A 24,437-nucleotide genomic window follows, 5' to 3' on the forward strand; every position below is an offset into this window, starting at 1 on the left:
GTCTTGATCTTGATTGATATGGCTTGGAATAATTTCACATCATCCCAAATCTCTCTCTCCTCAGGCTGATTCCAACAAGACCAGGATTGATGAAGCCAACCAGCGTGCCACAAAGATGTTGGGCTAAGCTGCAGCCACAACATGGTTTCACCCACCCCCCCCAAAACATGCTTTTATCATGGCACTTTCTCAGCCCGCCCCCCTCCTCCTTCTCTTCTTCCTGTTGTAAAATGTTGTTCTGTCGTCGTCTATCTTTGGCTTTTATTAAAATGATAGTCCTGGTTATTCATCTCGTCCTGTACCCCCCCCCCCCCCCCCATTCTGTCTCTGTTCCTAGTTGTTCCTCTACCCCCCCATTAGGTCTGTTCCTAAAGTTGTTCCTCTACTCCCCCTTCTGTCTCTGTTCCTGAAGTTGTTCCTCTATTCCCAACTATGTCTCTGTTCCTAGTTGTTCCTCTACCCCCCCATTAGGTCTCTGTTCCTAAAGTTGTTCCTCTACCCCCCCCATTAGGTCTCTGTTCCTAAAGTTGTTCCTCTACCCCCCATTATGTCTCTTTTCCTAGTTGTTCCTCTACACCCTATTCTGTCTCTGTTCCTAGTTGTTCCTCTACTCCCTATTCTGTCTCTGTTCCTAAAGTGGTTCCTCTATTCCCCATTCTGTCTCTGTTCCTAGTAGTTCCTCTATTCCCCATTCTGTCTCTGTTCCTAGTTGTTCCTCTACTCCCCATTATGTCTCTATTCCTAGTTGTTCCTCTACTCCCTATTCTGTCTCTGTTCCTAGTTGTTCCTCTACTCCCTATTCTGTCTCTGTTCCTAGTTGTTCCTCTATCCCCATTCTGTCTCTGTTCCTAGTTGTTCCTCTACTCCCCATTCTGTCTCTCCGCCTAAAGTATATAGTGCTTCTGTGATGGCTGTAGCTCACCTGTGCAGTTCTCTGTTTCCGTCTTGTTCATCTTCTTTTATATTAACTGTATTTACATCATTACTCAGATACCACGACTACTATGACAACGCTCAGCACCACATGCTGTTTCTTCCGTGTGTCAGTGGTGTGTCAGTGTTGTCCATGTGAGACACTCTGTAGTTAATGTTGTTGTTTTGATGCTAAACGAAAGTAAACAAACATACCAGTCAGAACTCCCTTATCCTAAAACACTTGTCATCTTCCTCCCAGACACTCCCGTAAGGCACAATGTGCAACGGTGCTGGGAACATAACCAGTGACGCACCCCATTCTTCAGCCAGGCTCACGCCTTCAATGCAACGTTACTTTGCATTATCATTGACCGAGATGAGCAGCAATGGTCATTTCTAAAGTCAATACACACAGTCAGTGTACGTGAGCCCACATGTCCCATGTGGGGAATTGAAACCCACAACCTAGGGTTTAGCAGCACCATGCCCAAACCAACTCATTGTCAGGGGCAAGAGTATCTAAACCCCCCCCCCCCTCTCTCAGACAGACCTGGAGATGGGTTGGAGGTAGGAGAACAACAACGAGCAGAATGCTTTGATAACTTAACCCAGGTGGCCTCCAATAGAGTAGCAGCCGATTCATGGTTGGCTCATCAACCTCTGGTTATGTCCGGCTCAACCGCTCAGCGCTCTCACTCCCTTGGATGTACTGTAGCCCTGTGTGTGTCCCACAGCAGATAGAACAACATCATCTTCTAGAACAAGTAACATGGCCACCACAGCATGCCCAGCAGTGTGTAGGACACTCCCGGCTGAGAGGATACCCTGCTTCCTGCCACTCTGCAATAGTGCCACTCTTTTGTTCACACATTTCCACTGTGATCATCATTGTAAAATAATGTGAAAAAAAATGACAATAAAAAAACATGACTGTAGAACCAAAAAAACACATTATTTATTGAAAATGTAGATGGACTGTGTGGGAGTTATATACTTATTATACATACTGCAAAACTAGACTGGAGAAACTAAAAGGACTGACAGGCTACACTCCACATGAAGGAAGGAGAGGATTGACATGACACTCCACAGGAAGGAAGGAGAGGACTGACATGACACTCCACAGGAAGGAAGGAGAGGACTGACAGGCTACACTCCACAGAGGACTGACATGACACTCCACAGGAAGGAAGGACTGACATTACACTGTTGGATAACCTCTTTGGGCCCTGGGTTTAAGGTGGATTAGAGCTCATCACGTAACTAAGAACACACTCTCTTGAACTTACACACACAGGTAATCCCTGAACCATGCATCAATGAGACAGACCAATATAAACAAACTGACAATTACAAAACACTCATTTTAATTATGCAAATTACTGAATGACCTTGAGCTGACCAGTTTATAACCCCCAACATGTTTGAAACAGGATTAGTTGACCAGTTTATAGTCCCCAACATGATTGAAACAGGGTTAGTTGACCAGTTTATAAACCCCAACATGATTGAAACAGGGTTAGTTGACCAGTTTATAAACCCCAACATGATTGAAACAGGGTTAGTTGACCAGTTTATAACCCCCAACATGATTGAAACAAGGTTAGTTGACCAGTTTATAGCCCCCAACATGATTGAAACAGGGTTAGTTGACCAGTTTATAACCCCCAACATGATTGAAACAGGGTTAGTTGACCAGTTTATAACACCCAACATGTTTGAAACAGGGTTAGTTGACCAGTTTATAACCCCCAACGTGTTTGAAACAGGGTTAGTTGACCAGTTTATAACCCCCATGATTGAAACAGGGTTAGTTGCCCAGTTTATAACCCCCAACATGATTGAAACAGGGTTAGTTGACCAGTTTATAACCCCCATGATTGAAACAGGGTTAGTTGACCAGTTTATAACCCCCAACATGATTGAAACAGGGTTAGTTGCCCAGTTTATAACCCCCAACATGATTGAAACAGGGTTAGCTGACCAGTTTATAATCCCCAACATGATTGAAACAGGGTTAGTTGCCCAGTTTATAACCCCCAACATGATTGAAACAGGGTTAGTTGACCAGTTTATAACACCCAACATGTTTGAAACAGGGTTAGTTGACCAGTTTATAACCCCCAACGTGTTTGAAACAGGGTTAGTTGACCAGTTTATAACCCCCATGATTGAAACAGGGTTAGTTGCCCAGTTTATAACCCCCAACATGATTGAAACAGGGTTAGTTGACCAGTTTATAACCCCCAACATGATTGAAACAGGGTTAGTTGACCAGTTTATAACCCCCAACATGATTGAAACAGGGTTAGCTGACCAGTTTATAACCCCCAACATGATTGAAACAGGGTTAGTTGCCCAGTTTATAACCCCCAACATGATTGAAACAGGGTTAGTTGACCAGTTTATAGCCCCCAACATGTTTGAAACAGGGTTAGTTGACCCGTTTATAACCCCCAACATGATTGAAACAGGGTTAGTTGACCAGTTTATAACCCCCAACATGATTGAAACAGGGTTAGTTGACCAGTTTATAGCCCCCAACATGTTTGAAACAGGGTTAGTTGACCCGTTTATAACCCCCAACATGATTGAAACAGGGTTAGTTGACCAGTTTATAACCCCCAACGTGTTTGAAACCGGGTTAGTTGACCAGTTTATAGCCCCCAACATGATTGAAACAGGGTTAGCTGACCAGTTTATAACCCCCAACATGATTGAAACAGGGTTAGTTGCCCAGTTTATAACCCCCAACATGATTGAAACAAGGTTAGTTGACCAGTTTATAACCCCCAACGTGTTTGAAACCGGGTTAGTTGACCAGTTTATAGCCCCCAACATGATTGAAACAGGGTTAGTTGACCAGTTTATAACCCCCATGTTTGAAACAGGGTTAGTTGACCAGTTTATAACCCCCATGTTTGAAACAGGGTTAGTTGACCAGTTTATAGCCCCCATGTTTGAAACAGGGTTAGTTGACCAGTTTATAACCCCCAACATGATTGAAACAGGGTTAGTTGACCAGTTTATAACCCCCAACATGTTTGAAACAGGGTTAGTTGACCAGTTTATAAACCCCAACATGATTGAAACAGGGTTAGTTGACCAGTTTATAAACCCCAACATGATTGAAACAGCGTTAGTTGACCAGTTTATAAACCCCAACATGATTGAAACAGGGTTAGTTGACCAGTTTATAAACCCCAACATGATTGAAACAGGGTTAGCTGACCAGTGCCTCACCCTAACCTTAAGGGCAACCTCCACCCTGGAGCACATTCAACAGACCAAGGAAGGCAGAATCGTCTGAGATAAATGTGTTATGTGGAAGGGTCAACAGTGCCATCTAGCGGCAAGAAAAAACATGTTTCGTCACATTCACTGGTTAGGTTCAGTGAAAGTGTGTTGTTTTACAGGGTCAGTTATAGTAGTACAGCACCCATAGAGCAAATTAGGGTGAAGTGACTTACTCAAGGGCACATTTTTCACCTTGTCGGCTCAGGAAATTAGCTACTGGCCCAACACTCTAACCGCTAGGCTACCTGCTACTCTTACAGAGACTAGTAGTTCTGGTATGAGATGGGTGGTTGTTCATCCTGAAACAAGGGAAGCTGACAACTTGCACCAACTATATACGGGAATGACAAACTACAAAATGTAGCTTTGATCAGAATCCATATCTCTAGAGGAAGTAGTTGTGTTACAATCAGCTTGAGTGATTCACTTCCTCCGGGATGCTGGCCTTCCAGGCAGAGTTGCAAAGAAAAAGTCACATCTCAGACTGGCCAATAAAACAAAAAGATTAAGATGGGCAAAAGAACACAGACACTGGACAGAGGAACTCTGCCTAGAAGGCCAGCATCCCTGAGTCGCCTCTTCACTGTTGACATTGAGACTGGTGTTTTGCGGGTACTATTTAATGAAGCTGCCAGCTGAGAACTTGTGAGGTGTCTGTTTCTCAAACTAGACACTAATGTACTTGTCCTCTTGCTCAGTTGTGCACCGGGGCCTCCCACTCTTTCTATTCTGGTTAGAGCCAGTTTGCGCTGTTCTGTGAAGGAAGTAATACACAGCGTTGTACGAGATCTTCAGTTTCTTGGCAATTTTTTCGCATCGAATGGCCTTTATTTCTCAGAACAAGAATAGACTGACGAGTTTCAGAAGAAAGTTCTTTGTTTCTGGTTATTTTGAGCCTGTAATCAAACCCACAAATGCTGATGCTCCAGATACTCAACTAGTCTAAAAGGCCAGTTTTATTGCTTCCGTAAACCAGAACAGTTTCCAGCTGTGCTAACAATAGCAAAGGTTTTTCTAATGATCAAAGCCATTTTAAAATTATAAACTTGGATTAGCTAACACAACGTGCCATTGGAACACAGGAGTGCTGATAATGGCCCTCTGTACAACCATGTTGATATTCCATTAATAAAATCAGCCCTTTCCAGCTAAAATAGTAATTTACAACATTAACAATGTCTAAACTATTCCTGATCAATTTGATGTTATTTTAACTGAACAATTGTCTTTCTTTCAAAAACAAGGACATTTATGACCCAACTTTTGAACGGTAGTGTATATTTTTATTTTAAAATGCAGTGTTTCCACATCTGTAGCTGAATTGTTTAAAAAAAAATGTGCATAGGGCCTGCATAAAATACAAATAAAAAAAGTGCAGAACGTGAAGCCTGGGTGCCAATCCGTTTCTGCTAGCATGTTTGGCATATGACCCCGAGTGGCATGACAGAGTGGTAGCCAGGATAAAGAACACGTACAATTAAATCAAGTTCCAAATATGTCAAAAAAAGATTCGTCCTTCAAAATGATAAAATACATTTATTTTAAAAAGTTGAAAATAGAACAATGGGGCAAATAATTCTACTAAAACAACCTTGTTACAATTAAGCTCTACATTTTAATTGGCAGGTGGAAAATAATTTAGCTTGGCCTTAGCTTAGTCAAATCATCGTTGTGATCAGTTGAGAAAAGAAAAGAAAGTTAAGACTGCGTTCTGAAGGGGTTAAACTGAATACATTCGAGCTGTAGGTGAAATCCTGTAACTTATCATTACGTCATGGAGCTAATCGTTGTTACACCATGCAGTTAAATCATGACATTCTCCTATTTATGCAGACTAGTGTCTTCACTGTGATGACTAACTCACCTTAACTACACTTTCTATTAAAATCAGGGAGTCATACTGAGACCAAGGTGTCTTTTACAGATGAGCCGTGAATTACAGATAATAACACAGGAAAACACAAAACAGAATGCAAGCAGGAAGAAAAACATGGTCATAAAAGAAATCACACATTCATCAGTAATAAAAAGGCCCTAAAGATCCTAGAGGCATCAAAACAACTTGAAGATTGTTCCACAAATACCGTGCAAAATAAATAAAAATATATAGAAATCAGAAAGCTGTAGAGACCAAAGGAATGCCCAGAGTTAACCATCCCTGAGACTGGGTTTAGTAACTCTGTAGGTCTTAAGGTTAGTAATTGTGTTTGGTACAGTGGGACTTTTTGTAAAAATTGAACTTTACAAAATGAAAACATAGCAATTTATCAACCTACGTGACATCAAAGAGGACCAACCAACCGTCTTGGTAGAGAACGCAGTGATGAGCACTAAAACCTGTCGCCCGTAATAAAGCAATGTGCTTTTGATAAACTGCATCTCACGGCTTTAATGAAGTGGCAGCTGCGTTCATATAGAGGATGTCGCCATAGTCGGACCGTCGACCGAACGATCTGCTTTCTCCTATTTAGTGAGAGGCATGACCTACTTATAAAAAATATATTCTCAGCTCTTCAACTCGTCAATATGCTTTATATTGAAAGACAGATTTTCATCTATCCAGATGCCCCAATATTTGTAAACAGAGACACGATCAATATGGGCACCATCCAAAGTACATATGATTTAAATCATCAATTAATTTGCATGCACTCTATAGAAGAACATACAGTATACTTAGTTTCACCTACATTCAATACTAATTTCAGGTCAATAAAGTTTCCTGTAGTTCAGATAAAAGCCTCGTCAACCGTGGAGCAACAGCATACAAAACAACATGGTTGATATACATGTGCAGGTTAGGTAGTCAAAAGGTACTGTAAAAACACAGAAGTAGTCCATATCGAGTACCTTCAGAAAGTATTCATACCCCATGACTTATTCCACATTTTGGTAAAGCCTACATTTTTAAAATGGATTGAATATATTTTCCACCCATCTACACACAATGCCCCATAAATGTCAAGGTGAAAACATGGCTTTAGAAATGCAAGCAAATTTACTGAAAAAAAAACAAAATAAAAAAATACATTTGGCAGCAATTACAGTGAGTCTTTCTGTGTAAGTCCACCCCTGGATTGTTCAACATTTGCCCGTTATCCTTTTCAAAATTCTTCAAGCTCTGTCAAATTGGTTGTTGAGCATTGCATGACAACCATTTTTCAGGTCTTGTCATAGATTTAAGTCAAAACTAACACGGCCACTCAGGAACATTCCTGCTGAAAGGTCAATTTGTCTCCCAGTGTCTGGTGGAAAGCAGACTGAACCAGGTTCTCTCTAGGATTTTGCCTGTGCTTAGCTCTATTCCGTTTCTTTTTTATCCTGAAAAACTACCCAGTCCTTAACAATTACAAGCATACCCATAACATTATACAGCCACCACTATGCTTCCAGAGTGGTACTCAGTAATGTGTCGTATTGACAAACATGACAAAGTTAATTGCTTTGCCACATTTTTGGAAGTATTTCTATAGTGCATTGTTGCAAACAGGATGCATGTTTTGGAATATTTTTTATTCTGTACAGGCTACATTCTTTTCACTGCCATTTAAGTTAGTATCCTCAGTTTTCTGCTATTAGAGCCACTAAACTATGTAACTGTTTAAAAGTCATCGTTGGCCTCATGGTGAAATCCCAGAGCGGTTCTCTTCCTCTCCGGCAACTGAGTTAGGAACCAGTGTCAAAGTCTCAATTTAATCCATTTTAAATTCAGGCTGTAAAAACTCAGGCTTTAACACAAAATGTGGAATAAGTCAAGGAGTGGGAATACTTTGAAGGAACAGGATGGTAGCAGTACAGTGATATTTTCCTTGGCCATGTTCAGTCTCCCCCCCTTTTCATAGTATCCAATTGGTAGCTACAGTCTTGTCTCATCGCTGCAACTCCCGTACAGACTCAGGAGAGGCGACGTGCGTCCTCCGAAACCCAACCCAACCACACTGCTTCTTGACACAATGCCCACAACCCAGAAGTCAGCCTCACCAATGTATCGGAGGAAACACAGTACACCAGGCAACCGTGTCAGCATGCACTGCGCCCGGCCCGTCACAGGAGTCGCTAGGGCACGATGGTACAAGGATATCCCTGCCGGCCAAACCCTCCCTTAACCCGGACGACACTGGGCCAATTGTGCGCCACCACATGGGTCTCACGGTCGCGGCCGGCTGCGACAGAGCCTGGACTCAAACCCAGAATCTCTAGTGGCACAGCTAGCACTGCGGTACCTTAGACCACTGCGCCACTCAGGAGGCAGTCTGCTTTTTTTCTATATCCTTTTGTGTTGTTTGACCTTGTGCCTATTTAAGCTTGTCAATTGAGTGAAGTTCTTCCCACAGTCAGAGCAGTGGTATGGCTTCTCACCAGTATGTACTCTCTTGTGTACCTTTAGTCTTTGTACATTTACAAAACTCTTTTCGCATTCAGAACAGGCATGAGGTTTCTCTCTCACCGTGTGAGTTTTCTGGTGTTTTCGACAGGTTCCCGCGAGCGTGAAACGCTTCTCACAGACAGGGCATTGATAAGGTTTATCACCACTATGACTGCGCATGTGGCCTTTCAGCTCACAGCTAGACGAAAAACCTTTCCCACAAATAATGCAGTTGAAAGGCCACTTCCCGGTATGCGTTGATGATTGATGGTGTTTAAGGGAATCTACCCGGATGAAACATTGATCACAGTCAGGACATTGGTACGGTTTCTCGCCAGTATGTGTTCGCTGATGTATCTTCAAGCCACATGTATTGGAATACTGTTTTCCACACTCAGAGCAGACAAAAGGCTTTTCCCCGGTGTGCATTCGCTGGTGGACTACGAGTTGGTGTCGGTAACCAAAACACTTTCCACAGTCAGAGCAAAGGTAAGGTTTTTCTCCCCTGTGTGTTATACTACGATGTTTTTGTAAGAGGTTGGAAAGACAATAACTTTTATCACAGTCAGAACATTGATATGGTTTCTCTCCAGTGTGTCTTGACATATGAACTTTCAACTGAATCGATCTTGAGAACTTCTTATCACATCGCTCACATTGGAAAGATTTGTGTCCCAGATGTAAGAGCTTGTGTTGCTTTAAGCATCCCGCCGAGGAGAAATTTCGCCCACAGTCAGAGCAGTGATGAGGCTTCTCTCCTCTGTGAATCCTTTCGTGTGCTTTTAAGTCCTCTTCGATAAGGAAGGTTAGACCACAGTCGGCGCAGAGGTGAGGCTTCTCTCCAGTGTGCTCTTGCATATGTCTCTTAAATTGTAACGCATAAAGGAAATATGAATTACAATCGGCACAATGGTAAGTTTGCTCTCCAGTGTGTGAGTACATGTGTATCTTAAGTTGTAATTGTCTTGAGAAATTCTTCTCACAATGAGAGCACTGGTAAGGTTTCTTGCCAGCATGTACTGCCAAGTGTTGTTGAAGATTAGATTTTCTGTAGAAACTCTTCTCACAGATGTGGCACTGGTGAGGCTTTTCCCCAGTGTGTATTTGCTGGTGCCTAGTAAGGCTGCGTAGTTGAGCAAAGCTCTTTCCACAGTCAGAACAAATACAAGGCCTTTCTATTTGAGAGTTTGCCTTATGATCTTTTAATCTTCTGGAAGTCGGATAACTTTTCTTACACTGGTAAGGCATCTCACAAGCGTGTAAAAGCAAGTGCTCTTTAAGATACGATTGTTTTGAGAAACCCTTCTCACAGTGAGGACACTGATGAGGGTTCTCTACAGAATGTTCACGCGGGTGTTGATTAATATTGGAACTCTGTTCGACAGCATGCATTTCCTGACATTGTTCTTCTACATTTCTGGTACTTGGTGACCCATCAGAATCAGTATGAGTCATCATATGTTCTTTTAATCCATCTGAAGTACTGTACGTCTTCTCACATTGCAGACAGTGGAAAGGTTTCTCTCCCGTGTGTAACTGCATGTGTTCTTTTAAAGTTTCCTCAGCAGAGAACCTTTGATCACAGTCAGGGCAGTGGTGAAACATCCCTACCTCATGAATTAACAGGTGGTATTTAAGATGCGGCTTGGTTTTAAAACTCTTCTTACATTGACCACATTGGTAAGGCCGCTCCCCAGTATGCGTCATCGTATGAACTTTTAGCTGATCTGAATTGGTGTACCCCTTGTCACATTGGGTGCAACGGAAAGGCTTAATCCGTAAATGTATCCTCTTGTGTTTGGTTAAATACCGCGCTGTAATAAATGTTTGCCCACAGTCCGAACAGGGGTGAAGCTTCTCTGTGTGAATCATTTCATGTGCTTTTAAGTCCTCTTCTATAAAGAAACAAATATCACATTTGGAGCAGACGTGAGGCTTCTCTCCAGTGTGCTCTTGCTTATGTCTCTTAAATTGTAACGCATTAACGAAATATGAATTACAATCTGAACAACAGTAAGGTGTCTCTCCAGTGTGTGTGTACAGCTGTTGAGTATGGTCTGATGCGGTGAAAGTCTTCTCACAGTAAGGGTATTGATACAATTTCTCTCCAGAATGTACTAACACATGATTAGGATCAGAACTTTTTACTAAAGCATGTGATACTTCCTGACATTGTTTTTCACAGTCAGGGCATTGGTAAGGTCTCACACCAGAGCATATAACCATATGATCTGATCTGGTGTACTTTCTACTACACTCTAGGCAGTGGAAGGGTTTCTCTCCTGAACGGAACAACGGCATGTGTTTCCTGATACATCCTGATGACGAGAAACTTCTCCCGCAGCCCTGACACTTCTCTTTAGGATGGACTGTCTCGGGTCTCTTTGACAACGTCACAGTAGAGACACTTTCTTTGCTACCTGAACAGTGGGACGGCGTCTCTCCAGAGTGCAGGTGCCGTTTAAGACGTGATAGTTTTGTGGAGCTCTTCTCACGTTGAGAACTGTGAGATGTCTTGTCTTGGGGTCTTGAGGACTCGGAGCTCTTTCCTGTACGAATGACGACAGAAGAAAAAAAAAAACATGTCAGCTGCTGAAACACGTTACACCATATCAATTGTTGAACACAGTCGGCATTAGAGCAGTAGATGTATAAAAAAGTCATTAAACAGAATAAAACAGCATAAAGAGAACTTCTATTAAGTATTTTGGGAGCCCACCCTGTATTCCACAGACAGTTCTACTATATCTAGGAATCAATAACTTGGGGATAGGATATGTTGTAGAGCATGTTTCCCCAACTCCTCTGAAGTGCACTTCCAGCGATTGGACAAGAAACCCAAGGATTCAGGGTCAAATATATATATATATATTTTTTAAATCATTTTTACTGAAGACATGCCATAAACACAATGCAACTTCATCACCACCTGTAGTGGGTTTTCAATGCACTTGTCCTGTTCATACCATCATCAGCCAAGACAGAAATAATCTCCTCCTCCTCCTCTTCTGCTTTGATGTTGACTCTCTGGCCCGGCATAAACCTGCAGTCCTCCAGCAGCACTGTTAACCTCTTTAGAGTCTGCCAAGACGCCGTCTCTGGAGCCTGCTGCCCTCCGTCACAACCAGGACCCAGTGACTCTGTACATTTGGTCTCAGACTTGAAAGAAAGAGACGAGTTGGGTTCATCTTCACCGTTCTAAAAACACACACCGAAGGGGAACACAATTTTAAGCAGGTTAGCAGCAAGGTAGCAGTCGGTTGTTAAGCAGGTTAGCAGCAAGGTAGCAGTCGGTTGTTAAGCAGGTTAGCAGCAGGTTAGCAGTCGGCTGTTAAGCAGGTTAGCAGCAAGGTAGCAGTCGGTTGTTAAGCAGGTTAGCAGCAAGGTAGCAGTCGGTTATTAAGCAGGTTAGCAGCAGGTTAGCAGTCGGTTGTTAAGCAGGTTAGCAGCAGGTTAGCAGTCGGTTGTTAAGCAGGTTAGCAGTCGGTTGTTAAGCAGGTTAGCAGCAGGTTAGCAGTCGGTTGTTAAGCAGGTTAGCAGTCGGTTGTTAAGCAGGTTAGCAGTCGGTTGTTAAGCAGGTTAGCAGTCGGTTGTTAAGCAGGTTAGCAGTCGGTTGTTAAGCAGGTTAGCAGTCGGTTGTTAAGCAGGTTAGCAGTCGGTTGTTAAGCAGGTTAGCAGTCGGTTGTTAAGCAGGTTAGCAGCAGGTTAGCAGCAGGTTAGCAGTCGGTTGTTAAGCAGGTTAGCAGTCGGTTGTTAAGCAGGTTAGCAGCAGGTTAGCAGTCGGTTGTTAAGCAGGTTAGCAGCAGGTTAGCAGTCGGTTGTTAAGCAGGTTAGCAGCAGGTTAGCAGTCGGTTGTTAAGCAGGTTAGCAGTCGGTTGTTAAGCAGGTTAGCAGCAGGTTAGCAGTCGGTTGTTAAGCAGGTTAGCAGCAGATTAGCAGTCGGTTGTTAAGCAGGTTAGCAGCAGGTTAGCAGTCGGTTGTTAAGCAGGTTAGCAGTCGGTTGTTAAGCAGGTTAGCAGCAGGTTAGCAGTCTGTTGTTAAGCAGGTTAGCAGCAAGGTAGCAGTCGGTTGTTAAGCAGGTTAGCAGCAAGGTAGCAGTCGGTTGTTAAGCAGGTTAGCAGCAAGGTAGCAGTCGGTTGTTAAGCAGGTTAGCAGCAAGGTAGCAGTCGGTTGTTAAGCAGGTTAGCAGCAAGGTAGCAGTCGGTTGTTAAGCAGGTTAGCAGCAAGGTAGCAGTCGGTTGTTAAGCAGGTTAGCAGCAAGGTAGCAGTCGGTTGTTAAGCAGGTTAGCAGCAAGGTAGCAGTCGGTTGTTAAGCAGGTTAGCAGCAAGGTAGCAGTCGGTTGTTAAGCAGGTTAGCAGTCGGTTGTTAAGCAGGTTAGCAGTCGGTTGTTAAGCAGGTTAGCAGTCGGTTGTTAAGTAGGTTAGCAGTCGGTTTCCTCACCCTGTTTGTGTGTGAAATTGTGACTGTTTGAACAAGTTCACTCTTTGCAATTACGTGGTAAAAACAGAGCCACTGGTTCTATGTTCCATTTCCCTTTAACAGTCCATTTTTCAACCCGATGCGCTAGGACCTACGCTGCTGAGGCCCAGTTAACCTTCCTGATTCAGATCTATCCGTTCATGTATGTTCAAGTCTTTATAAACGGAACTCACCCCCCTCACTCTCTGCTGTGGTATAATGAGCCAATGTGGAACTGGCTCTGCCTCCAGCTGCCTGCTGGGAAACCAACCCCCACTCTCTTCATTCTGTTCTCCATGGCAGCATGCTTGTGAGCTGCCCGCTGTCGCTGATTGGCTGGGACTCGCGGGTACAACGCTAGCCTCTTCCTCTATTCCGGTGATGTCTTCTTTCAGTTGTAGTAAGCGAGACATTCCCTGCTCCTCGGATTCTGTTAGATCAGCATTCTCACAATATTCCTCCAGTATTTTACGACGCAATGAGCGTCGACTCTCTCCTTTGACTTCAGACCCATCTTTGACACATATTCCACACCGCTCACATAGATAACGTAAATTATCCTCAGTTAAAGTCCATAAACTCAGTGCTATGTCATCCAACAACGTTTCCCTCTCTGGACTCATTTTTTTCTCCTATTCAAGTGGTAAACAAGGCAATAGTCAGTTTGGTAAATGATGACTTGCCAGCTGGTTACTCTTCAAATTTCTCACAATCCCCAATTAGCAACTAGCACTCAGCAGGCATGCGGCCTGCCAAAGCGATTCTGGCGCTTTTAGCTGCAAATCAACTCGCCAGAGATAGAAAAACTTGTCTTCTCCAGCTTTTCTTCTGCGCCTGTGCTCACATGAAGATCAGTCCGAGTGCTGCTTCCAGCATCGAAGGAGAGGAGCAGGATGAGTATGTCCCGCTGTCCTTAAAATTAGAACACACAAAGAAAACTCAATGTAAGCCAACTCTGAGTTTATAAAAAGGTAGTCAGTACACTCAAACATGAACTATTATTATATTGATTAGCAACATGTTAGAACGAGGTAATAGTCTCCTACAATCTTTTTTTATTCTGCTATCCCTCGACCCATTCCACCCCTCGACCCATTCAATGTTGGGTTGGAAAAGGTACATTCTAATGTGCATTCCATCTAATGTGGGCCACCAGTCATACTTTACAATGGGGAAATTAAATGCATCTCATTTTTCACCATACCCAGACCTCTCAGCAGGCAGGCCCCCCTCCAAAGTGATTCTGGCAACAGCAGACTTGCTCATACTGGCGGGGCGCCCACTTTCAAATGCAAATCAACCCGCCAGAGATAGAAATCACTTCATAAAGTCATCTAATTTTCACCATAGTCTAGGTTGATAGGCCGTCTAGGTTGATAGTAGGGGTGCACGATATATCGGCGAACATATCAGAAATCGGACGATATTAACTACAAATGCCATCGGCACGATGTCTAGTTTAACACCGATGTGCAAAACCGATGTCAAAGCTGAAGTGCATACCTATAAACGTAGGTACCTGACGTAACAACGCGTAACATTTAGCGCTACACGTGCAACACAGCATTCCTAACCTAGCCCACAATGTCTGCTGTGTGGCTCGAGCAGTCAACAAGTCCAGCAGTCATTTGAAAGAGTATGAACATTTCAGCGAGACAAGTCAAAGACTAAATCCATTAAAAAACGCCAAGATAGAACTCATTGCCCTTGACAATCAACCGTTCTCTGTCGTGATGTTGGCTTTCGCCGACTGGTCGAGCACCGGTGCACACAAACAATTTCAGGAAATTTTCCGTGGGAAGTTAAGCCCTGGAATTAGGGGAATTCTGCTTAAATTCATCAAAAAAAGTTAGCTTATGACAGTGAAGCTTTTTTCGTGGGATACACATGAGGTAATTGTCAGTCTTGTGGCATATTTTGGTTAAACTATCCCCAATTCAATGGAATTGCAACCCTCTGCATGCACAGTGCATTCTTAGATCACATGAACAGAACATTCTTCCATCACATGTACAGCTGATTCTCAAGATCTTGCACACTAATGAGATGCTATTGAGCTACTACTACACTGTCTGAGCCAAGGACTACAAGCTTTCTGGTAAGTTTTGATTACAATATTGGGTGGGTTTAAATCTTTTATATGACGCATGATTTTTGGTTAACTAGTAAATAGTAGCCTACACATAGTGTGTTTAAATCATTTCTAACTTAACAATTTCTGCTAGTTAGTTTTTGCAACCATGTGGGTTTTATCTTGCTTTTTGAGCCTGCTAACTGAGTGTTAATTCACCTGTTTCCATACATGTTTCATTTAAAAAAATGTATCTTACAAAGGAGTTGTTTAATCTAACTGCTTAACTATTTCTGTACATGGAAATGTATTTATTTATTCTAAAACAGGATAATGCCATGGGCACCATCTGATGTGTGGAGACATGTCACTGCAGCTAATGTAGAAGGAAAAGCTGTGTACATTTGCAAATACTGTGCCAAATCATGTGTGAAGAATGCAACAAATATGCAGAATCATCTGGCCAAGTGCATAAAGTTCCGCTCACGACAAGCAACCTCTGACCCTCTACTTCTATTCGAGGTGAAAATGATGAATCAGACACTTTATGGATAGCAACAGCTCATGGTACTCCTGGAATCAGAAGTTGACTCAATGGAGGAAAGTAGTCAGAGAAATGCTCATGAACATCTTGCTCGAGCTGTGTATTGATGCTCACAGGCAATGTGTACTTATTGGAAGAGATTTCTGAATGTTCAAATGTTCAAAGCAATACAAGGGTTGAAAAATTGGTGGCCATTTGTGCAAATTTGAGGCTTTTTGAGCCTGATAACGAGCCATCCTCAACAAGGTTGGAAAGTGACAGTGAAGATGAGGCCTCAGAGTCTGATGTTCAAAAGGTGTACATTGAGGAGGTCCCGGGAGAAGACATGGAAGCCTGAGAGGAAGACAACCAAAGCTTTAGTTTCTTGACCATCATTTTACAGATTATGTTGAAAATGTTTATGGAAGATGGGATAGATCATTGGGGATGATTCAATATTCCCTTTCGTTGTTCAGTGAAATCATGTGAAGAGTTAACTCATTTAATTAAAGTTCAATGCGTAACTAAATCGTTTTCCCCCCTTTTCTATTTAATAATTTTCCAATTACTTGTGACAAGGTAAAAGGTTTATGTTTGTCTCCATATGTTATGATAAATATATCCAAAGCAAAAAACATTATATTTTAATGGTATTAATATTAATTTGCATATGTTTCCTTTAAATCCAATATATTCCCACGGACATTTTCCCCGAAATGTGCAACTCCAATACCAACTGCACTACTTTCCAGATGTTGCCCCACCGACGTTACACAGTAATAGCGTCACTGCTATTAGCCTCACAACTGACATTTGAACGAGCAATATCAGCCCCATTGAGCATGCTGAGTGTGACAGCACAGTGGGTCGTCGAGGACTTCGTACTGAGGTAACTCGTATTGCATGCTCATGAATATGCTGGTTGTCATACAGCTGCTGCTATTTCAATGGCATTTGAGAACATGAACACACTAGCTAGCGCCATTCAAACAACTGACTGGAGAAATAAGCTCATCAACTGCTCCTGCAGCAGACCTTGGTAATGGCACTGAAACACCTGCTCAACAAAACTGCCAACAGGCTGGGAGAACAAGCGATCCGGTGACATTCTCCCTTCACCGTGTCGCCACCATGCTCGACGCTAGGTACAAGTACCCTCTACTTCGATGCAGACAAGAAACCGGTTTTACTTGAAATGTTACATTCACAGCTGGACAAGATGGAAACGAACAGTGACAGTCCACACCGAGGAAGAGATGCCACAGACAGAGCTGAAACTTCACTGTTTGACATGATGAAATCCTGGTTGAGAATGAAACGACTGAACAAATGAACAACAAAACAGCACAGCAAGTAAGTGAAAGAAATGGGTTTTGATGGTGTTTTACTGGTAATGGGGACATACGTAAATGCCAACAATATAACTTTTTGGTCAGTATGATTGTAACCTTTATTTAACTAGGCAACTAGGCAGTTAAGAACACATTCTTATTTACAATGACGGCCTACCCCGGCCAAACCCAGACGACGCTGGGCCAATTGGGAGTCCCATAGGGTGGCACACAATCACAGACGGATGTGATACTGCCTGGATTCGAACCAGGGACTGTAGTGACACGTCTTGCACTGAGATGCAGTGTCTTAGACCGCTGTGTCCATGTGTGTGTTAAATAGTTAACTGTACTAGAATGCTTAAAGAGGCAGCTAAAATGGTAAATATCGGTCTCTTTTTTGTTTTGGCAAGGAAAATATTGGATATTGGCCAAAAAATATCATTAGTTGAGACCCGTTTAGGTTGATAAATAGGATGTCTGTCTAGCTGTATAACATTAGCCCACCTACTATAGACATAGTTCGAGACCGTGTCCGTCTGCCTGTTCAGAAACGCTTTTCCCACTTTGTAGTCTGTGGCATCGCCGACCGGTGGCCAGGAAAGAATTACATCCAATTGTTAGAAGCTAAATCAAAACATGGATGTCAATTTTGGCTTGCACACGCTCCGTTCAACTGCTTGTCTGCTTCCTGTCTGCAGTGGTATGATGCATGAGCTGTGTTCAGTACGAAACAAAGTACAGCAGCGTTCAATTGAACAGAAACGGTGGTGTTCTTAACGGCCATTTCAAAACGAGGGGGTTGGGTCGTGGGACGCTGTCAGCATGGCCGCTATCCTTTAAATACGTCACTGCCTGCTTCAAGCCACATCCCACCACACGTACCTCAGTCTGTTCAAGAATGTTTTGGGGAAATGCGTTGTTCTGTACAAACCGTTATGAAACGTAGCTAGGACAAACGCGTGAAACACAGGCGCGCGCGGAACACAGGCGCGTGTGCGCGCAAAGTGAGAAGACAACACAGAACCCATGTTTGTTTTTGTTTTTTGGAGGGGGGTGGGGGGGGTGATATAATCTAATAAATTGGATTTAATTATTTCTTGGGCATTGCTCGGCGGCCCAAACAACCTCTTCATCAAAACCTTCTACTGATTATGGATATACAGTCAGACATTTGAAAAGTGTTGCCAAACAGGCAGAGGCATGGATCAGCAAAGAGCTGGCACGGTGGGTGTAGGCTTTAAAACTAGACACAGAAACCAGGCAACCTAGACCACAGCTACAGTGTAAACTACGAGTTTAGTGACGAGGCAATGAGTTTTGGCAGAGTGTAGCCTACCTCCAACCACAGACAATTTCACCCAACAGAGACTAAACTAACCAATTCTGCATACGCTTTTCTTCTGCACATTAAGAAAAATTTGACTTCAGTCTTAGGGGTGTGGTCTACAGCAATATAGACTGGGAAAGCGGCCGTGCGTTTGGACAATTAATAGACACTGCAGTAAATAAAACGCATTGTAGTCTTGTCCAGAACCGGACTCTACACAGACTTCAGCTCATTAGAAAGCATTCGCCAAAAATTACAATTGAATGGCTTTCCGCAAACATGTACATTTCACAAGAGTCCTCTTACATTTCTGAACTTTACAGTCCTGTTGATCAAACCACCATGATTAGGTAAGCTCCCTCAGTTATGCACAACAAGAAACTGTTAGCCAGAGAGAGATGAGCTAACAAGGGAACAGGGAACAGTAGATAAACCCTCAAACTTTATCTTCTTGTAGTTGGCCGACAAACTGCACTGATAAACGATGGGGAAATAGTAGCCTGCTTTGCATTTCTGCAGCTTGCCTGCCAATGCTTTTCCCAACTGAAACAGTCCATCCCGAATGGCTGGAGGAAGCAAGCAACGTACAAGGCCAGCTGTGATTTACAACCTAACAGCAATATTTGTTGGACTACCAAGAAAGCAAGAAATGTATTGGTGAATTATTTCCAGGAGGCAATAAAAGCATAGGGCCTATCCTGGCAACAATGGGACTATGAATTGGGTTCTTAAAAACGGCCTGATTTTTATTTATTTTTTACAGGCAACATTTCATAAAGTCATTTGTAACGGGTATATGATAACATCAATTAATTACAGATTTCTTGATTTTTTCCACAAGGGTGTTTTAGTCATAATTTTACATCTAGCTACAGTGTTTGGTGCAGTATTTCTATTTCTCAAGTTCAAAAATTTACAATGTGTTGTCCAGGGGTGGTTGTCCATCATTTTAATTGCATATACGCCAAAATATTTTGCTGTGCGACCTGGAAATTTTTTATATACAAAATTAAGGATTCTAGCTTTATTACCTGAAATATTTTCCATTGTGCTCCTAAATTTCTTTGTGTGTCCCTACATTTTTCAACTTAAGTGCACATGTGGTCCTTAAAAAGTGAGAGTAGAGCCCCATTGTCTGGGTAGCTGTCTTTGTTCTGCGGTAGGATTGGATAGCACGTAATCCGCAGCTGTGTATCCCCTATTAGTGGGCATTGTTGAAATCAATCCCCAGCTGTGTATCCCCTATTAGTGGGCATTGTTGAAATCAAAACCCAGCTGTGTATCCCCTATTAGTGGGCATTGTTGAAATCAAAACCCAGCTGTGTATCCCCTATTAGTGGGCATTGTTGAAATCAATCCCCAGCTGTGTATCCCCTATTAGTGGGCATTGTTGAAATCAAAACCCAGCTGTGTATCCCCTATTAGTGGGCATTGTTGAAATCAAAACCCAGCTGTGTATCCCCTATTAGTGGGCATTGTTGAAATCAAAACCCAGCTGTGTATCCCCTATTAGTGGGCATTGTTGAAATCAAAACCCAGCTGTGTATCCCCTATTAGTGGGCATTGTTGAAATCAAAACCCAGCTGTGTATCCCCTATTAGTGGGCATTGTTGAAATCAAAACCCAGCTGTGTATCCCCTATTAGTGGGCATTGTTGAAATCAAAACCCAGCTGTGTATCCCCTATTAGTGGGCATTGTTGAAATCAAAACCCAGCTGTGTATCCCCTATTAGTGGGCATTGTTGAAATCAAAACCCAGCTGTGTATCCCCTATTAGTGGGCATTGTTGAAATCAAAACCCAGCTGTGTATCCCCTATTAGTGGGCATTGTTGAAATCAAAACCCAGCTGTGTATCCCCTATTAGTGGGCATTGTTGAAATCAAAACCCAGCTGTGTATCCCCTATTAGTGGGCATTGTTGAAATCAAAACCCAGCTGTGTATCCCCTATTAGTGGGCATTGTTGAAATCAAAACCCAGCTGTGTATCCCCTATTAGTGGGCATTGTTGAAATCAAAACCCAGCTGTGTATCCCCTATTAGTGGGCATTGTTGAAATCAAAACCCAGCTGTGTATCCCCTATTAGTGGGCATTGTTGAAATCAAAACCCAGCTGTGTATCCCCTATTAGTGGGCATTGTTGAAATCAAAACCCAACCCTCAACTAAGTCCTGATGACCTCTCGTACTCAAATATCAGTTTTGGAAGATACTGACTCTATGACCAAAATTAACCCTACTAGCAAATAAGTGAATTTTGGCAGTAGAATAAATGTTTCCTACTAATATCGATGTCACATATGCTGTTTTCAACAAGAGAAGTAGATTCTCAAGTTCAGTTCTGCTTTAATGACAGTGATCCATTTTCTTCCAGTGGGTGAGGCCGTTTAGGGAGTGGTATCTCTTCAACAAATTAACACCCTGTAAGGAACATTTGCTATTGCCTCAAATATAGCCTAGTATATAAAAATCTATGACAAAAATGTAAGCTATTACAGGGCATAATGAATAAATCACGTACATAAATCGTCTTAAAACTAAACGATTTGGTGTATCACTGTCATCTTCAATTGATTTTAAATTCATTGTGTCCACATGTGTGGTTGTATGTCTGGAAATGGGCAAATAAATCAAAATCACAACAAAAACAGCAGTTAGCTGGAAGGTGGCAGGCAGAGTTTGATATGGAGAGATCTACCTTACTATTGTGTTACAAATTAACCTAGCTTCGGGAAACAACGGGAGTCAGGGGCGAAAATCTGATATCAACCTTGGAGGGGACAATTACATGAAATTTTCTCAGGAGCAATTCCTGAGGGGGACACCAAAAGTAGTGCTGTAACACATAGACTATGTTGTAATATGTTAAATGTATATTGAGGGACCATAATCACTACTACTGGATAATTGTTAGGTACAGTAGTTAACTGAAGGGTTGTCCCAACTTGTTTAAATCATTATAATACTACTAATAATAATAGTTATAGCAATGTTCCTTATCAGTGCAGTGTTCCTCTCTCTTGAAACGTTTGCAAGAGTTTGCGGTTCTATAAATTGTGGGTGTGGCTGATATGGTTTTGTGTCATCACTGAGGTAACTGGACGATGCTGTGCCACTGTCCCCTATACTGGTGCTGCTGGCAACAAGGGTGACACCTGGTCCTGCCGTGGCTGTGACACTGTCCTCAAGTCTCTCTCCTTGGCTCTTTCCCTTTCACCACCCTCACTGACTCACAGTCTGTCTCCTAGAAAAGAAATAAGGTGTTTGCTGTACTCCTAACTACCGGTACCCAAAACTACACAATTAATCACAACAGCAATACCATTGCCTTAAACAAATCTTGGTTCAGTCACCAGTTTAAATTGAGAGTGGGGGTATTCATGGCATTTTCCAATTATGTCCCTATTTTACAAATCAAAAAAATTGAGAACCTTTCATAATCTTGCCAAACAAAGACTCAAACTTACCTGAGACTCCCTGTCTCTGCCAGTCTGTCCCTGCATATCTGTCCCCAGCTCTGCTGTCTGTGTGCCATCTGTTGCCTGCTCTGCCCAATGACATCATTGTGAAATATTTCCATTAGCATTTCACTTCTTTCTTATGAACATTTTATCAACTGGTCTTTGAGATATTAGGCTACTAGAGTTCTTACTTTGCGTTTTGGTGTACTGAAAAATACTCTGATGTCCGTCTTTTTACTTTTTTCTGACATTTTTCTACCTGGCTGGCTGGCTGACCGGTCTAGCTGCACACACACATTTACACAACACATGCTGCAACGTTTTGAAATTTTAACATAGTTTGTTTCATATTGGCAGGCTTCCAACAATAGCTGAATTTGCAAAGCTAGCGAGCACCAATTCCGTTTCTGTGGTGTTTGCTATAATCTTTGCTACCTGGTTAAAGGTGAAAAAAATAAAAAATTCACTAGCGACAATTTAGCTTTTGCAACGAGACCATTAAATATATTTAAGACAATGGTATAAGAGAGTGTAGTTTTGTTCAGTTTGGACTTCAGTTTATCGCTAACCTTATCACAGGGACTTTGAAGCACTACAGCTGCATGCTAATCTTGGAATAAACTGACGATAGCAAATATTTCATCTTTGACGACGCCTATCCTGAAGTCATTTGTAAAGGGTATATGATAACATCAATTAATTACAGATTTCTTGATTTTTTCCCCAAGGGTGTTTTAGTCATAATTTTACATCTAGCTACAGTGTTTGGTGCAGTATTTCTCAAGTTCAAAAATGTACAATGTGTCACATGAACGCCACATAAATGGAATAGGTACTAGCTAGCTTGATAGTTAATGTTTGCTTTAGTTTGCGCGCTAGCTCTGCAAATTCAGCTAGTGTGTGAACCCTGCAACATGAAAAAAATATATACATTGCTAAGGCGCGATTGACTGGATTACCTCACGTCAGTTACGTACATTGAGTGCCTTTCGGACAGTAGATACGAACTCTCTATTACCTTGCCAGCTAAAGAACTGGCAGTGGATCAAACCATTGTGAGGCAAAGGGCGGGGGGGTCGCAATCTTGTGAAATTTAAAAACGCGCTATTAAGTGTCTATAATCAGTACAAGTGCTTTCATTGCGTATTATTAATATTATTGAAATTACATAGTTATGTTTACAGTGATATATTGGGGGGGACAAATCATATTTTCCCCGGGATGGGGGGGTCGTGTCCCCCCCGTCCCCCCTGGGATTTCCGCCTATGACGGGAGTCTGTATTGGTTGGACCCCCTGAGTTGTGCATCGTTCTCGTGGCTGGCGATGGAAAATAAACTACCACAATATAGCCGGCTTCACCAAAATAACATTTCCTTTCAACAAAGGCTTATGTATAATCTCTAGGAACTCTACTTACCGGATGTAAAGTGAAATGTCTCCCTATCAAATAAACCTCAATCCCACTTTTGTCCGAACCGCACCACATACCTAAGTTCCAGAGGACTGCCATGAAATCTACCACTTGACACAGCAGGAATATGGTGCAGTTAAGACAAAAGTTAGATTCAGAATATTTGATAGTGAGGGTCACATTTCACTTTAGGTCTGGTAGAGCTGGAGATTATACATATGCCTTTGTGGACTGGAAAGTGTTGGTTGTTGGGTGAAGCCGGCTATATTGTTGTAGGGTTATTTTCAGGGAGTCAAACCAATACACAGACGGCCCATGTGTCACAAAGTTCAACTTAACCCACGGCTAAATGGTTTACATAGGGCTTATTGCGGTTCTCTGGGTGGTGGTTCCCCGCCAGACACAAATCACTTCTTAAAGGAAAAGGAATGTATAGCCTTGGGCGTATGGAAGGAGACAACAAATAGCAAGCGGGAGGCCTTTTTTTTTGCATACTGGGATCGAGTCAGTAACTCGATACTATGTACCTTTGTTTGTCCTGCGATAAGGCGGCATTTTCTTTGGGTGCTGCAATCCGTCGCTTTAAAAATTACTCCATTCTATGTGACGACTGACGACTGTAAAGTATAGTATACGACACTGCCAAAACTAATCGCTACGCCACTGAACTACATATCATGGAGTTGAGAATTATGTTCGGGTGTATACCTTTACAGCATCATTTTAACAATAGGCCTATGTCATAATTTGAAGCTACATAATTTTGTTAAGACAACAATGTCTTCACATTTATACAAAAAAATAAAACAATGTACGTCCCCCATTTTGTTCACAAGACATGCTAACGTTAGCTAACTACTCGCTAGCGTGCATCATATTCATACCGAATAAACACATCTATATTAAAGTTTTGCACAAAACTGTATATAGCTAGTTGAATAACTCACCATATTAACGTTTTAAGCATGTATGAATCTTAAATCAGTCGAACTCGTGGAAATGCCCTCATTGCCATGCTCAAATTTGAACTGATCGCAAGCAAATACTCATTTCCGGTAGCTGCTGCTTCTTCTTCTTCTTTAGAAAGAAATTAAAGAGTACCTCTTCTTCTATCCCTGGTATATAGGCGATCACACAATGGACTGTGCATCCCGCCACATCCTATGCGGGTCGGAAACAGGATTCCCCCAAAAAACTGAACTTCCAAAAAACTACAAAAATTAAATTAATAAATCGAACAGCTTTTCTGTTAAAAATAAATCTATAAAATTGTTC

The 24,437-nt window shown here is 42.2% G+C and overlaps 3 protein-coding genes across 10 annotated transcripts in view; 2 read left to right on the forward strand and 1 right to left on the reverse strand.

Annotated features, from left to right (window-relative positions):
* LOC129811386 (synaptosomal-associated protein 25-B-like) overlaps window positions 1–1,862 on the forward strand; it is an 83,457-nt gene extending 81,595 nt beyond the window's left edge. For 2 of the 4 annotated variants that reach the window (XM_055862646.1, XM_055862648.1), the window contains exon 8: window positions 65–1,862. In XM_055862646.1, coding sequence (XP_055718621.1) covers window positions 65–127 — 63 coding nt within the window. In that variant the 3' untranslated portion in view covers window positions 128–1,862. The remainder of the gene's footprint in view (window positions 1–64) is intronic. The other 2 variants (XR_008752872.1, XR_008752873.1) reach the window with 2 other exon arrangements.
* A 3,866-nt stretch (window positions 1,863–5,728) lies between these two features.
* LOC129811387 (zinc finger protein 585A-like) lies at window positions 5,729–24,410 on the reverse strand. 5 transcript variants are annotated; one of them, XM_055862651.1, is made up of 5 exons: window positions 24,110–24,410; window positions 21,757–21,831; window positions 13,232–13,949; window positions 11,545–11,776; window positions 5,729–11,127 (listed from the first exon to the last, which is right to left on the reverse strand). In XM_055862651.1, the coding sequence occupies exons 3-5, from the start codon at window positions 13,658–13,660 to the stop codon at window positions 8,477–8,479; spliced, it is 3,312 nt and encodes a 1,103-aa protein (XP_055718626.1). In that variant the 5' UTR covers window positions 13,661–13,949; window positions 21,757–21,831; window positions 24,110–24,410; the 3' UTR covers window positions 5,729–8,476. The 5 variants fall into 5 exon arrangements, with proteins under 5 accessions (XP_055718626.1, XP_055718627.1, XP_055718624.1 ...); XM_055862652.1 differs by having other exon boundaries at window positions 11,545–11,737; window positions 21,757–21,836; XM_055862649.1 differs by having other exon boundaries at window positions 21,757–21,836.
* Window positions 16,367–24,437, forward strand: part of LOC129811388 (oocyte zinc finger protein XlCOF6.1-like) — a 36,448-nt gene continuing 28,377 nt past the window's right edge. Inside the window, exon 1 of the mRNA XM_055862655.1 lies at window positions 16,367–16,984. The gene's annotated coding sequence lies outside the window, so the exon portion shown is untranslated. The remainder of the gene's footprint in view (window positions 16,985–24,437) is intronic.

Source organism: Salvelinus fontinalis, chromosome 15 (genome assembly GCF_029448725.1).
Source record: "Salvelinus fontinalis isolate EN_2023a chromosome 15, ASM2944872v1, whole genome shotgun sequence".
NCBI classification, from domain to species: domain Eukaryota; kingdom Metazoa; phylum Chordata; class Actinopteri; order Salmoniformes; family Salmonidae; genus Salvelinus; species Salvelinus fontinalis.

What these genes read in the sequence shown, in the direction of transcription:
- LOC129811387 (XM_055862650.1), bottom strand. Translation starts at nt 13,660, where the DNA reads ATGAGTCCAGAGAGGGAAACGTTGTTGGATGACATAGCACTGAGTTTA. An exon ending in CACAGCAGAGAGTGAGGGGG is followed by an intron (nt 11,777 to 13,231) that starts GTGAGTTCCGTT and finishes GTGTGTTTTTAG; the next exon opens with AACGGTGAAGATGAACCCAA. An exon ending in TTCTGTCTTGGCTGATGATG is followed by an intron (nt 11,128 to 11,544) that starts GTATGAACAGGA and finishes TCATTCGTACAG; the next exon opens with GAAAGAGCTCCGAGTCCTCA.